The sequence below is a fragment of the Tamandua tetradactyla genome, chromosome 6 (genome assembly GCF_023851605.1).
Source record: "Tamandua tetradactyla isolate mTamTet1 chromosome 6, mTamTet1.pri, whole genome shotgun sequence".
Lineage (NCBI taxonomy): Eukaryota > Metazoa > Chordata > Mammalia > Pilosa > Myrmecophagidae > Tamandua > Tamandua tetradactyla.
The window spans coordinates 50,741,997-50,756,500 of record NC_135332.1 but is presented as its reverse complement, the minus strand read 5'-3'; the positions used below and the strand labels follow the sequence as shown (position 1 = coordinate 50,756,500).

The following is a 14,504-nucleotide window of genomic DNA, read 5'->3' as shown; positions in this document are numbered from 1 at the left end:
CCCATTGCTCAAGTGTATACTTGGAGGAACTGAGAGTGGGGACCAGAATGGACATTTGATTCCAGGGGTTGAGCTGGGACCTGGAACCATGGGATTGAGAAGGCCTACTTGATCAAAAGGGGGAAGAGAGATGAGACAATAAGTTTTAGTGGTTGAGAGATTTCAGAAGAGATCATTCTAAAGTTATTCTTATGCATTATATAAATATCCCTTTTTAGCTTTTAGTCTTAGAATGGCTAGAAAATACCTGTAACTGTTGGAACTGTATTCCAGCAGCTTTGATTCTTAAAGATGATTGTGTAACTTAAACCTTTATAGGGTGACCGTGTAATTGTGAAAACCTTGTAGCTGACACCCCTCTTTACCCACGCTATAGCAGATGAGCAAAAAAGAACAAATAAATGGCTAATACGAAGGGATAAAGGGTAGGGTACAATATTAGTGGTTAATGAGAGGGAGGGATAAGGGGTATGAGAGGTATGGTTTTTATCTCTTTCTGGAGTCATGTAAATATTCTAGAAATGATAATAGTGATGAATACACAACTCTGTGATATTGTGAGCCACAGATTACATAGTTTGAACTGTATGGTATGTGAAAATACCTCAGTAAAAATATAAAGGCTGTGTGTGAGGGTAGTTCAGTGGTAGAATTCTCACCTGCCGTGGGTTCGATTCCCAGCCCATGCACTTCCCAAAGAAAAATTCAAAAAATGGTGCTGCAATAACAGGATATTCACAAGGAAAAAGATTAAAATGCGACCCTGTCATACAGCATACAAAAAAATTATATATATAAAAGAACTGTTTCCTTTCTGAAACTCTCTTCTCTTGGCTTCATCACTCTGATAGTTCACTCCCCTATACTGCAACATTTTATAAATCACTTCATGATCAGGCAGTGTTCTAGGTACTTAGGATACTTCACTAGGGATTATTCCAATACCTTTTTAAGGATTCATAATGAAGCTTCTTCTCTCTCCAATGCTCTAATAGCCATGGCTCACCTGAAACATACATCAGATGTGTCATACTCAGCAGTAAATCTCCAAATACTTCTTACAGTCTGAAATCCAAACCCTTAGCAGCTTGTAAAGCCCTCAGTTTGTCACCAAATATCTGTACACCTAAGAACAATAGTTAGTACTATGATAGTAAGTACCAAGTTCAGGACTTTGCTTGTAAAAAAATGCATGTAGTGTGCTCTGGAAGCAGAGTATTCAGGTCAAAGAAATGACATGTGTCCAGATAATACATTACTGGAATATAAAGCAAGTTTTCCAAAAATCTTCTACAGTTAAACTCCTATGGACATGTTTTACATATTTTCCTTTATTATTGTTCTTTTGTCTTCTACTCTAGTCCATGAGTTTTTTGAAGTCCAAAATAAATTTTTTCATTAAAAAAAAATTCAAAACCAAAGATGGATAAATGTGATACTGTTTGGTTGACTAATATTGACATTACTTTCATCTATTAATTTTTTAGCCTTTTAAAAATTTATTGCCATGTATCATAAAATACTAGGTTGTAATTGATACTACTGGAATGGGACATAAAATTTCACATTAAATTTTTTTTTTTTTTTTTTACATGGGCAGGCACCGGGAATTGAACCCGGGTCCTCGGGCATGGCAGGCAAGCATTCTTGCCTGATGAGCCACCATGGCCTGCCCTTAAATTTTTTTCTTAATTTGTTATTAGCTATGACCCATCACTTGGTGTACTGTTTTTTGGATCCTAATAGTCAAGCCAAAATTTTAATGCATACATTGATAATGCATAACAAAAAACAAAACAGAATACAGATTTTATATTATTGAACTTTATGTACAAAATCATTTGATTTCAAATAAACATTTAATGTAAAAACAAACGTTCTTTTAAACTGAATTTTTTTTTTACATCTACTGTACCATTCAATTGCTTTATCATCTTACATGATCTCTTCAAAATCTCTTATCTAGGGTACATATAGAAAACCATTTTTTTTTTTATAAATAGAAACAAAGGTTTTTTTTCCAGCTTTTATTATAAGATGACATAAAAAGTTTACTCAACAGAAGTAATTTCATTACTATTTGGGGGAGGGAATCACCAACTTTTTGTGCAAACAATGCTAGCCTTCTTTTAAGCATTAAGAGCATAACTGCTTAAGAAATGACATAAGCAATAATTCTACACCTACAACTCCCCTAAAATAATCTATTTTTTTTTACATATGTGCACAGCTTTAGCAAATTAAAGCCCGAGAGAAATGCTTCAGATCCATTATTCAGAGGCGTAATCAGAGTTTACTCATCATTTGGAGAGCTTACCAATCAAGAAGTCTGTAATGAAAGCTGCAGTTTCCCTCTTTCCTATTTTTAACACAAAAATCAATGACTAAGAACTTAATACTGGATGACAAGTCACATCCACATTATTAGTTAAATAGTCTCACAGTTAAACACATCTTAAAGACCAATCAAATCAGTATTTACATTTTATAAATTTCTGAAGACACCATTAGAAAGCTTATATATCCCTTCTTAAACAAAATAGGGAACTGCATCTGATGGTGGTGGAATGAAATAAAAAATTAAAAATACCTGTATTTACAGCAGCATTGATCCTTTATAAATAAAGAATATGAAAATGCAATATCTTAAAGGATAATAAAAAATTGAGGTGATGTTACTCAACCACAGTGCTTGGAGTTGGAATAAAAACCTATTGGTGCTCATTAATGTGCCAGTAGTGAAACCACTTTCCGTTGGAGAAAATCCAACTGCAAATATGTGCGTAAAGCACATATAACACAGGGCAAAATTGCTCAAAACGATTCAAGTCAGCTTATCTGTATTGAATATTCTAATCATGAAATACATTACAAAGACATCCTTACAAAAAACAAACAAAAAAAATGTATAACAGTTTCTGGTTCATATCTATAGAATTTTCCCCCCTGAAAGTGGCATCTTAAAAATCTCACTCACTCTTCCCTTGGTTTAACAATTGTAATGAAAAGATGTGGGCAGCTGAATTTTCCATGTGATTAATGGGAAAAGAACCAGAAACTGCAAAATGTTCAAGTTTAAAATATACTGGATGAGCAATGTACTAGTTATCCATATAAAAACAAATGGTAGTAACGTTATAAACCAACATGACATTTCACTGTCAATAATGTGAAAAATTAACATCTCAAACAGGCATAAGACAAAGAAGTGCTATTTTAAAATTGTAAAATGATCTTAATGAACAATGTCTTACGCTATAACATTTCATTCCAAACTGATGATTTCAAACTCAAGGATGAAGGTTTGCTTGCAAACAATAATGCAACATGATTTCACTAAAACTTCAACTTTAAAAAAGGGAATTGCATTCCAATTTTCCCTCCTGAAGAAAATGTCTCACAATTACAAAGTAGAAAAACAGCCAGTCACAAATGCAAAAAATCTTATAATCTAAATATATGAAATAATTTTCAATTCAATATATTTCATAAAACAATTGGAGTTAAACTTTCGTTGAAGTATTGCTTTTCATGCTCAAACTAGAGAATGTTTTAATGACATTAATAAAACTGATAAACATGTAATGCTTGCACAATGAAGAACCCTGATTGAAAATATCCTTGTTGAAATCATCTACTTCATCTAACAGTGCCTGTTTGAAACTTATGAGTAAAAACAAAAACAAAAATATAACTCTTCCTAGAGGCTGAATTCCCTAGAATGTAATTTCAGTGTTTGTCCATAACATGGGGTCAAGCTTTTTCAGAGTTTTTGTTTTTTGCTCTGTTTTGAAACCCCTGAGACACCATCTGTTTCCAAAGCTTTCTCTTTTGAATTAATTTCACTATATCCATTTGCTGTCCCATTTTGTTCAGTGATTTCTTCATTTGCAGGGGAAGCAGATTCTCCTTTTTCTAATTTTTGCTGCATTTCACGGAGCTTGGTAACAGCTTTATCTATTGACATTATGCTAATAAGATTAAAGTCATGCATGCTGACTAGATGAAGCATGAAGTTTCGACATAAATTCTTCTTAATTATTTTCTGTCCATAATTTTCTACAAACAGCATACAGGCATGATTCATTTGATTGTCAGCAATAAACCTATTTAATAAAAACAATACAAAACATCAACAGTGATACAAAGCATTTTTGTCAAATGCAATAGTGACATATCTTTAAAAAACAGCAAGACTATATCCAAATTCAACAGATGGTGATTGAACTAATAGTAGAACTATAGTTGAAATTGAGATTCAATCACCTAATAAGCCTGCCATTTTAGAAATTTAAAGAGATTAATGTAACCAGAGCTTAGAGAGATGCCATTAGAACAGGAGATATTATTTGTTTTTTTTTCCTAATGAATTTATATAAAACATACTTAAAAGTATAAAATATTTCTCTTACAAACACCACTTTGGTTCACTTTCAAAATATACTCTAACAACTCTCCTTTATTCTCTCCTTTGATCTTATCATACTTTTCTATTAAAGGAGCAGTATTTCTTTATATTTTCACATCATGGTAAAAGTACGGTGTTACATCAAGTGTAGTACAGTGTAGTTGTGTCAGTGGAAAACAAGTGGAGAGTGGGGTGCATGCACAATAAACAAACTTTGAGAGAAACAAATGAAATCAAATAGGATAATGATTGCTAAATTACCAATGAAACTGAGAGTTCAATATAGATTCTGTAAGGCCTGTGTGCAGATTTTTAAAAATCGAATTAGTTTACCCAACTACCTAACACCATTATTATATGACTGTCAATAGTTGTTATGCTATTAAAGAACCATAAAAAGCACAACCATAAAAAGCTTTTACATTTGTAGATTGTTGAAATAAATGAGAGGGAGTGCTTTTGTTTCTTTATTCTTATTGAGTGAAGAGGAATTGGTGCCTACGTTCTAGTTCAGGTTTCTGGGAGCATAGTCCCTAACCTTTTTTTAATTGTCCTTGAACTAAGAATAGTTTTTAAATTTTTTTAAGACTTGCGAATAAAAAGAAAATAATTGCATATGTCTCTCTAACATATTCTGTCTGGCCCTTTACACTAAAAGTTTGCTTGGCCCCTGTTCAGGTTATTAAAACTGAGCTATGAGTAAAGTATGGAGTCTTGGGTATGTCTCTTTTTCTTCTTATCCTGATATGCCAGTTTTAAGATGTATCAAAACTGCATCAAAGAATTGAAGTGAAACTGCATCAAAGAATTGAAGTGAAACTGAATTAACTTGACCATATTCACATCTTAAAACTGGCATATCAGGATAAGAAGAAAAAGAGACATAACCCAAGACTCCATACTTTACTCATAACTCAGTTTTAATAACCTGAACAGGGGCCAAGCGAACTTTTAGTGTAAAGGGCCAGACAGAATATGTTAGAGAGACATATGCAATTATTTTCTTTTTATTCACAAGTCTTAAAAAAATTAAAAAACTATTCTTAGTTCAAGGACAATTAAAAAAAGGTTAGGGACTATGCTCCCAGACACCTGAACTAGAACGTAGGCACCAATTCCTCTTCACTCAATAAGAATAAAGAAACAAAAGCACTCCCTCTCATTTATTTCAACAATCTACAAATGTAAAAGCTTTTTATGGTTGTGCTATAGAAAAAGTATTAAGTGAGGGCCTATAAAAGGTAGAGAAGAAGAATATGTATTAACAAGTAAATAAGTTCACAGAGGGAAGGGAGTGGATCTGAAGGAAAAACACTGCTTGGAAACATAATTTTAGCCACAAAGTCACAAAAGATAAGAACTCTTCTATTTTAATCTCTGTACACGAAATGGCAACAAATGAGAAATCAGAGAGGGGGTTTTCAGGATTCCTAGGCCTATATATCACATGGAAAATTATTTTTGTTTTCCCTGATAAAAAAAGAAATAAAAATTGGGTAATTTAAGAAAAAAAGGACATATTAATCTAAGCTTTTAGCTGTTAGTCATTCTCCCTGTATATTAAGTGGCAATACGTGAAAAAGTTCAATTCAATTAGAATGAAATAATTAAAGATTATTTTTTTTTATTTTTCTTATTTTTTTAACTATTCAAAGAAAAGGAAGAAACCCAAGGCCTGTTTTAGACAAATTAAAAATAAAAATCCTTGAGTGTCTCCATTTCTGAACGGTTTTAATACTTTGGACTAGGGTATGACTTACTATATTTAAGATAATGACATTTTCAGTATAATTTATAGAAGTTTAAGCAGCAAATAGAACATAAGGCAAATGGAAGAGTTAAATTAATTTGGAAATACCCTACCCATGCTTCATGACATGGAGATTCCATAATTTCATCACTTCTTTCTCTCCTTCATTAACATCAGAAAATTCTTCAATTTGCTTTAAAAAAAAAAAAACACACACACAAAAATAAAAACAAATCCCTATTAAATGCAGAATACAATTGATTTTACAAAGAAAAAATTGTGATAATGTCAAAAATAGTGTTTTGCAACTAAAAACACAACATGTGTAAAGCAGCAAAATGTCAACACTTCTCAAAATTGACTTTTACTTAAGTAGTAATTTTCAAGGGAAACCCTAAGTTGTGAAAAAGTTACCTAAAGATACAGAAACAGAAATACACAATACAAATTCACACTAAGAAAATCTATATTTCCATTAGTTGTAAACTTCCTAAAAGGCACAATAATAAAAACAGAATCCCTCAATTTCTTTACTTATATAAAGACTCCTTTAAGTGAAAATTCTAGCATACATTAAACTGGTTTTTCAAATGAAATAATCTAATCATAAAATTTTAAGATCACTGATATGATTATAGTAATTACTGTAATGGTTTTTTCTCTTAGCCATTCGGGATCTTTCTCATCTTCACTATCTACTTCCATTTCTTGCGGTCGGAGAGGTAAGCAGGTATCACTATGGAAATACAGACGATTATGTCCACTACTGTATGTTCGTTGCTGTTCCACTTCTCCATCTTCAGATTCGAGAAATTCAGACATGCTTGCTTTTGTTCGTTTTGGCCTAATGAAAATAAATGTTGATGTAATATGGCATCTACCTAGCTCATTAAATGACTATGAGTAGAGATTTCAATAATCTGACAATTACCACATTAGAAAACTGACCCCTCAAAGCCAATTATAAAATTGTCATTATACAATTAAAAAAAATTTTGTAATCATAAAATTTCATGAAATTGTCTTACAAAATTACAAAAGATTTTAAAAGACTATATGTAAAGAACTCTTACATATCAATTTAAATGCAGATGTATTAAAGATAAAATTGTCTTTCTGTGTTTGAAAAGCAACATTAAAAAGAACGGTTAAAAGGAAAAAAAGGGGAATAAGGGCTAAACAGGTTGCAGAAAAATAAGATGGGAATATACATACAGTCCTATGTGGAAACTGTGTATCCTAACACATTTGTGTGTATTTAAAATGCAGAAAAATCCACAACACTGATTACACATAACTATGCAGACTTTTTCCTAGTTTTACAAAGATAAAACAATTTCCTTTTATAATTTGTATCTCAGCAGTCACCCTATTGTTACGAAGACACCACTGTGACTATAAAAGCCTGAGGGAAAGACTATGTCTAGCTGGATACTACCATGTGGTATGTTAAGTGACAGGGCTAGGTTCTTTACATTTCATACTACCCAAGTAATTGGGCAGGTCTCTAACCTACATATGCACATAGAAACTTCTACAGGGGGACGATTCTTTAATCTCACTAACCACAATAGTAGAAGTGACATTAATAGGTTGAAACAAAACGAAAAACTCTTAAGTAGGAAGTGAGAAAGCCCCCATGGAAATAAAAACTAGGGAGAAATACAAAACACTACACCACCCGAGAGATTTAGCTAATACTGAAATAATGCCACACTGATGATTATTACCATTTCAACAGTAGTGCTGTCTCGCTCCCATTTGGTTTCTCCAACATCACGATTAAGGATTAAGAGAATGAACTTTTGTTGTATGACTTTTACATACCTGCACACAAGAATGTGCGTGATAGGTGTTCTCTTTACTGGTCCGTTGCGACTAAAGGCAAATCCAGGTTGGCGATGAATATCCTGAGGATTTCCTGCATAGGAGCCATCATAACATTCATTGATAGAAACATCTATCCTAGCACCTTTTGGATGATACTGTAACAAAAAAAAATGGCAAAGTGTTTAGGAAAAGAAAATATTAATTATTCTACCCTAAATACCTACCCAAAAACTTAATTAAAAAGTATTTGTGGGTTCTTATATTTTGAAACCTAAAATAGGCCTGGCAGCATCAGAAGACCTAAGACAAAAAAAAGAAACCCTGGTTGTGCCACTTATTAGCTAGGCAGCTTTTCACATTATTTCTTGCTTGAGCAAGAATGAGGAAAATACCACTTAATTCAAAGAGTTGGTGTGACAACTACAGAAGTGAATACATGTTCTTACACAAATCATTATTCTAAATATATGTAAACACTGAACCATTCACTTTAATCTATAAATAAATCAAAGTAAGAATTATTTAAAGTCAGGTGTTTTACAATTAATATATATTTTACTGGTAATAAAAAAATGAAGTTACTCACAACATAATTGAAGATAAATCTGCTATGGCAGAGTTTAAGATGCTTCAGTAAACTATAAAGTTTGCGGCAGTTCAGAGTGCACCATGGGCAATGCAGATCATCTCTTGCTTCAGTTTGTTGTCTTGTATTGTTGTTATAAAGGAACTAAAAATAAAAACCCCAGCAAAATCTCAACTTACACAACTCAAAGTATTTTGTTTCAATCTCACCTCTAAAAATATATTAAAAGAAAAACACAATTTAAAAGGAAAATTAAAAATCCTTTCATTTAAATATGACAAAATATTTCAGATTGAACTTCCAAAACACATGCATTTTTATGAGTACTTAAAGAGTCTTTACCTGATAAAATATTCTTAATTTCTGTCGGTTTTCATTTGAAGTATCTTTTTCTTTTCTTGTTTGTAGATCTGTAGCCAATGATTCTTTAACAGCTGAAAACATGTAATTTTAAATTTAATAAAAACTTCTATAAAGCTAAAATCTCATCAAAATGATTTTTTGAAGGTTCCATGTAACTCTCATTGTTGTATTTAACTTAATTTTTATTCTCACACTCAACTGATGATCATAGGAACAATTTCAGCAGTAGTGTTAAATTAGGTTTTAAGGTCTTTATGGGAAGGACCTGTTTTTCCTTTCAAAAACTACCTACTTTGGAGTGCACGGGTGGTTCAGTGATAGAAAGCTCGCCGCCTTCCAAGTGGGAGACTCAGGTTTGATTCCTGGACCATGCACAACTCCCCCCCACCCAAAAAACACCTTCTTTGTCCTAAACCACGATAAAAATAACTCCAGGTAATATATGGACACTATGCTAAGTCTGAACCACTTTGAAGATCAGAGTATACCCACTAAGTATTGATTTCACAGAAATTAAGTAACAATTGATTGTATTAAATTACTCTGAAACCTAAATATAATAACTGTTAATAGTTTTGGTATATGTCTCAGAGCATACTCCATTTGTTTGTCTTTCATCTTAAAAAAAAACATAACCCTTGTACACTGCTGGTAGGAATGTAAAAAAGTACATCCTCTGTGGAAAACAGTTTGGTGATTCTTTAGAAAGTTAAGTATAAAATTACCATATGACCAAGCAATCCCACTTCTAGATACATATCTAATATAACTGAAAGCAGGGACTCAAACAGGTATTTGTACTATGTTCATTGGAGCATTATTCAAAAACCCAAAAGGTGGAAGCAACCCAAACGTCTATTGAAGATGAATGAATAAATAAAATACGGTATGTAAATACAATGGAATACTGTTCAGCTGTAAAAAGAAATTAAGTTCGGATGTATGTTACAACATAGACCAATCTTGGAAACATCATGTTTAGAGAAATAAGCCAGACATAAAGGACAAAGGAACAAATATTGTATGAATTCTCTTATATGAAATAAGCAAAATCAAATTAACAAACAGAATGTAGATTATAGGGTACCAGGGGCTAAGAGGATAGAGATAATGAAGAATTACTGCTTAATGGGTTCAGAGTTTCTCTTTGAAGTAATGGAAAAGTTTTGGCAATGCATGATGGTGAAAGAAGCACAACTTTGTGACTATATGATCACAATTGAATTATATATTTGAAAGTGCTTAAAATGGGATATTGTGGGTTATACCGAAGTTACCAGGAAAGGAAAAAACCCACAGAATTCTACAACACAAAGAATGAACCCTAATGTTAACTACAGACTATACTTAAGAGTATAATTTTATTAATATAGTGTTACATAATTGTAATAAAGATACCACACTAATGCAAAATGTTAATAGGGAAATGGTAAACTTATACCTGCTCTAATTAAAAAAGAGAGAGAGAGAGAGAGAGAGAGAGAGAGAGAGAACAAAATAACTTGAGTAGCTTGGATGAATTTCTCTTAATACTTGAAAACAGAAAATTCTTCCTTATTAACATACAAAATCCAGAAGCACAAAGATAAAGTTTGATAAAGTTAAATCCATAAAAATATTATCATGACAGAGAAAAATAACCGAAGCAAATAAACAGCCAAATGACAAAATAGAATAAAATATGTGCAACATATATTCCAGACGATAGGGTACTATGTCTAAAATTAAAGAGCTTTCTAAAATGGTGGTGGTGGTGGTGATTGGGAATTACTGTGTAACAGATCAGAAATATGAATACACATTTCACAGAAAAATAAAAGCAAATAGCTTTTAATACATAAACAGAAGTCCAACCTAACTCATAACTTTTAAAAGGCAAATTAGAAGTACACTTCATAGATGATAGTTAATAATACAATTATAATATTCTTTAATTGTTAACAAGTGTACCATACTAATATGTGATGTCAATAATAAGGGGGGAGGGAAATATGGGAACTCTATTTTCTTCATCATTTTCTGTAAACCTACTTTCTCTAATTAAAAAAAAAAAAGCACTTAGGCTTTCCACATTGCACTGTTTTTCAAATACATTCTTGTCCCTCTAAAAATTCCAATCCAGGAGATCCAAGATAGGACCAAAGAATATACATTTCTAAAATAAGCACCACAGGAAGAAGCTTTAAAAACCTCTCCCATAAGCAGGTAGAAGTAAAAACCTAAAACTGTAGAATTGTAACCCATAGCAAACTCTGAAATCTGTTCTACAACTAACTGTTGTGGTGTGTTTTGAAAGTTATTGATTTTTCTGTATATGTTATTTTCACAATATACAACAAAAAACCTCCCATAATTCTGTACTCAGGGAGAATACAGCTGTCCCTGATCCGGAAGGGAGAAGCTGTCAATCAGAGCACAGTGCTGAAGCACTACATAAGCACTTTCAAAGCAATGGCTAAGAATTTCCTGTGATTTTTATTTTAATTTTTAACTTTTTAAATTGTGTAACATAGACACAAAGCAAAGAAATAAAAAGCAATAGTTTTCAAAGCACTCTTCAACAAGTGGTTACAGGACAGATCCCAGAGTTTGTCAGGGCTACCATACCATCCTCATAATTTTTCTTCAAGCTGCTCCAGAATATAAGAGGTTAGAGGGCTTAAATATTTTTTTTATCATCACAATCAACTTTTTTCCATGAAAATAACATATATACAAAAAAACTATAAATTTCAAAGCACAGCACCACAATTAGTTGTAGAACATATTTCAGAGTTTGACATAGGTTACAATGCCACAATTTTAAGTTTTTACTTCTAGCTGCTCTAAAACACTGGAGACTAAAAGAGATATCAGTTTAATAAATTGAGCATTCATATTCATTTATAAAATCCTATCTTCTCTGTGTAACTCCACCACCACCTTTGATCTTTCCATGCCTCTCTTTAGGGGCGCTTGGGCTATGGCAATTCAATATTTTTGCTATTGGAAAGGCCTGTCACTAATATGGGGTAGGAAGATGAAACTATCTGATATTCTGGAGAAGCCAGGATAGGTTTCAGGATTTATCTGGACCAGGGACCCATCTGGAGGTTGTAGGTTTCTGGAAAGTTACTCTAGGGCATGGAACCTTTGTGGAATCTTATCTATTGCCCTCGGTGTTCTTTAGGATTGGCTGGAATGATCCTGGTTGGGGGTTGGCAGGTTATGATAGGTAGCAAGGTCTACCTGACACTTGCATAAGAGCAACCTCCATAGTAGACTCTCAACTATTTGAACTCTCTGCCACTGACACTTTATTAATTACACTTCTTTTCCCCCTTTTGGTCAGGATGGAATTGTTGATCTCACGGTTCCTGTGATTTTTAATGATATTTCCGGAGCCAGAAGAACATTTCCACATCAACAAGACCAAGTGAAACAGAAGTATAGTGGTCTTCCCCTCACACAAAAAAAATCCTGACTGGCCCAAAATAAGTCTATGTGGGAACAGTAGATTCTCCTCAGTGTGGAGTTCTATCTTATTAATGGTTTGTTGTGTTTGTGTAAGGACAGGAGATGTGTACTTCAGTGGCAAACTATGCATTATAGCACACCTGTTTACACTGCCTGATTCTAAATCCACAGGAGCTATTTTAAAACACTGTAAATTGAAGATACACAGCAAAATTTTCTTGCCAATAGATATACAAACACTGTACCATCCAAAAGAAGTACAATTAACTTTCCTCCTCCACTGTGGAGGAAATAAGTTTTGTATCCATGAGTATATTAATTTCAATATTCCTTCTGTATAAATGTGTCTGTTCTGTGATTTCTCTGTATCAGTTTAAACATCTGCCTGATTTACCAATCTTGAGTAAAATAAATTCCTTAACACCTCCAAAAAGAAAAAAAGTACACTGATGTCTCACTTCATAGATAAATGAAAACTAAGTTTGACAACATACCCCACTGTTGATTCTGTAGGAAGCAGGCACTCTGATAAACTGACATTGCAAGTTGCAACACAGCCACCTCAACAAAGAGAAATTTGGTTATATACAGCAAAAACATTTATGTGTTTATCCTTTGACTCAGAATTCCCATGTCAAGAGTTCTAAACCAAAGATGCACTGTTAAAAGCACTATAAGCGGAGGGTTCTGGGTCAAGATGGAGGCTTAACCATGTGTGCATTTTAGCTCATCCTCCAGAACAACTACTAAATAACCAGAAACAGAACAGAACAGCTCCTGGGGCCTCGTCAGTGACCAGACACACGGCGTACACCAGTCTGGACCGTCTGGACCAGCTGGACCGGCTGCGAGCCCCCCCAGAACCGTGAGTTCCCAAAGCTGCGGCGGCCGGCACCCCTCCCCCACAGGCTGCTTCCCAGAGGGGAAAGGAAAGGACTTTACCAGTAGCAGGGACTGAGCCCAACCAAACAGCAATTGTGGAATTAATTAACAAATTCTGACTACTAAAAATAGGCCCCCAGCTTAAGTGAACCTGGTCATAGTGGAGGTTGCTCATTTTTGCCCCAGCACCAAGGGGACAAGGGCTGATGGAAAAAGGGGGGAAAAAAAGAAGGAAACAGAGGTTTTTGTGGTTGTGTTTCTACAAAGGCTTGACTGCCTTTGGATATAGCAGCAGGGCTTCTCAGGCTGCAACTGCCCCAGGCATAGGCAGAAGTGAGCTTTTTTGGGGGATTGTCTGGAACCTGTGCTTTTCCCAGGGGAGGGGTGAAGCCCAACTCAGGTGGAATCCTTCCCTCAAGGAATTCAGACACCAGGGCTTGGTAATTTGAAGCCATTAAAAACAGCCTACAACCTTTCCTCTGTCTCCACCATGCCCCCAGCAGGGAGAGTCCGCCAAAGTTACAGGTACTGCATCATTTTACACTGGTAGGACCTGCAGGCAGACAAGCGTCACATACTGGGCAGGATAAGAAAAACAGAGTCCAGACACTTCACAGAAAAGTCTTTGAACCTACTGGGTCTCACCCTCAGGGAAAACTGACACAGGTGACTCTTTCTTCCTGATAGGAGGCCAGTTTGGTCTGGGAAAATCCGGCTGAGGTCTATAATATCTAAGTAGACCCTGCTAATTGTGTGTGGGGGGAAGGCACCACACAAGCAGGGCAAGAAACAAGAAAACAAGAACTGAAAAATTCTCCTGTTAAACAAAATTTAAGCTAGAGGTCCAGAAAAAGCTGAACTGAATGTCAAAGAACAGACAGACAACAAATTCATCCAGCAAGAAAACCCTAGGTAAAAGAAGTGAAAGCAGTCTCCAGAATAAACTAATTAAGGTAATTAAATGCCTAGACACCAGCAAAAAAAAAAAAAAAAAAAAAAAATCAGACCAGGAAAATTGAAGATATGGCCCAGTCAAAGGAACAAACCAACAATTCAAATGACATACAGGAGCTGAAACAATTAATTCAGAATATATGAACAGACATGGAAAACCTCATCAAAAACCAAATCAATGAACTGAGGGAGAATATAAAGAAGGCAACGAATGAACAAAAAGAAGAAACTGAAAGTCTGAAAAAACAAATCACAGAACTTATGGGAATGAAAGG

General features: G+C 34.1%; 1 protein-coding gene across 2 annotated transcripts in view; it reads right to left on the bottom strand.

Moving 5' to 3' along the window:
• Window positions 1–2,362: 2,362 nt before the first annotated feature.
• The window catches only part of SUZ12 (SUZ12 polycomb repressive complex 2 subunit), a 57,052-nt gene continuing 44,910 nt past the window's right edge, over window positions 2,363–14,504 (bottom strand). For both annotated transcript variants that reach the window (XM_077165268.1, XM_077165269.1), the window contains 6 exons: window positions 8,917–9,008; window positions 8,575–8,718; window positions 7,986–8,143; window positions 6,804–7,002; window positions 6,272–6,351; window positions 2,363–4,106 (listed from right to left, as the gene is read on the bottom strand). In XM_077165268.1, the coding sequence (XP_077021383.1) occupies window positions 3,764–4,106; window positions 6,272–6,351; window positions 6,804–7,002; window positions 7,986–8,143; window positions 8,575–8,718; window positions 8,917–9,008 (1,016 nt within the window). In that variant the 3' untranslated portion in view covers window positions 2,363–3,763. The remainder of the gene's footprint in view (window positions 4,107–6,271; window positions 6,352–6,803; window positions 7,003–7,985; window positions 8,144–8,574; window positions 8,719–8,916; window positions 9,009–14,504) is intronic.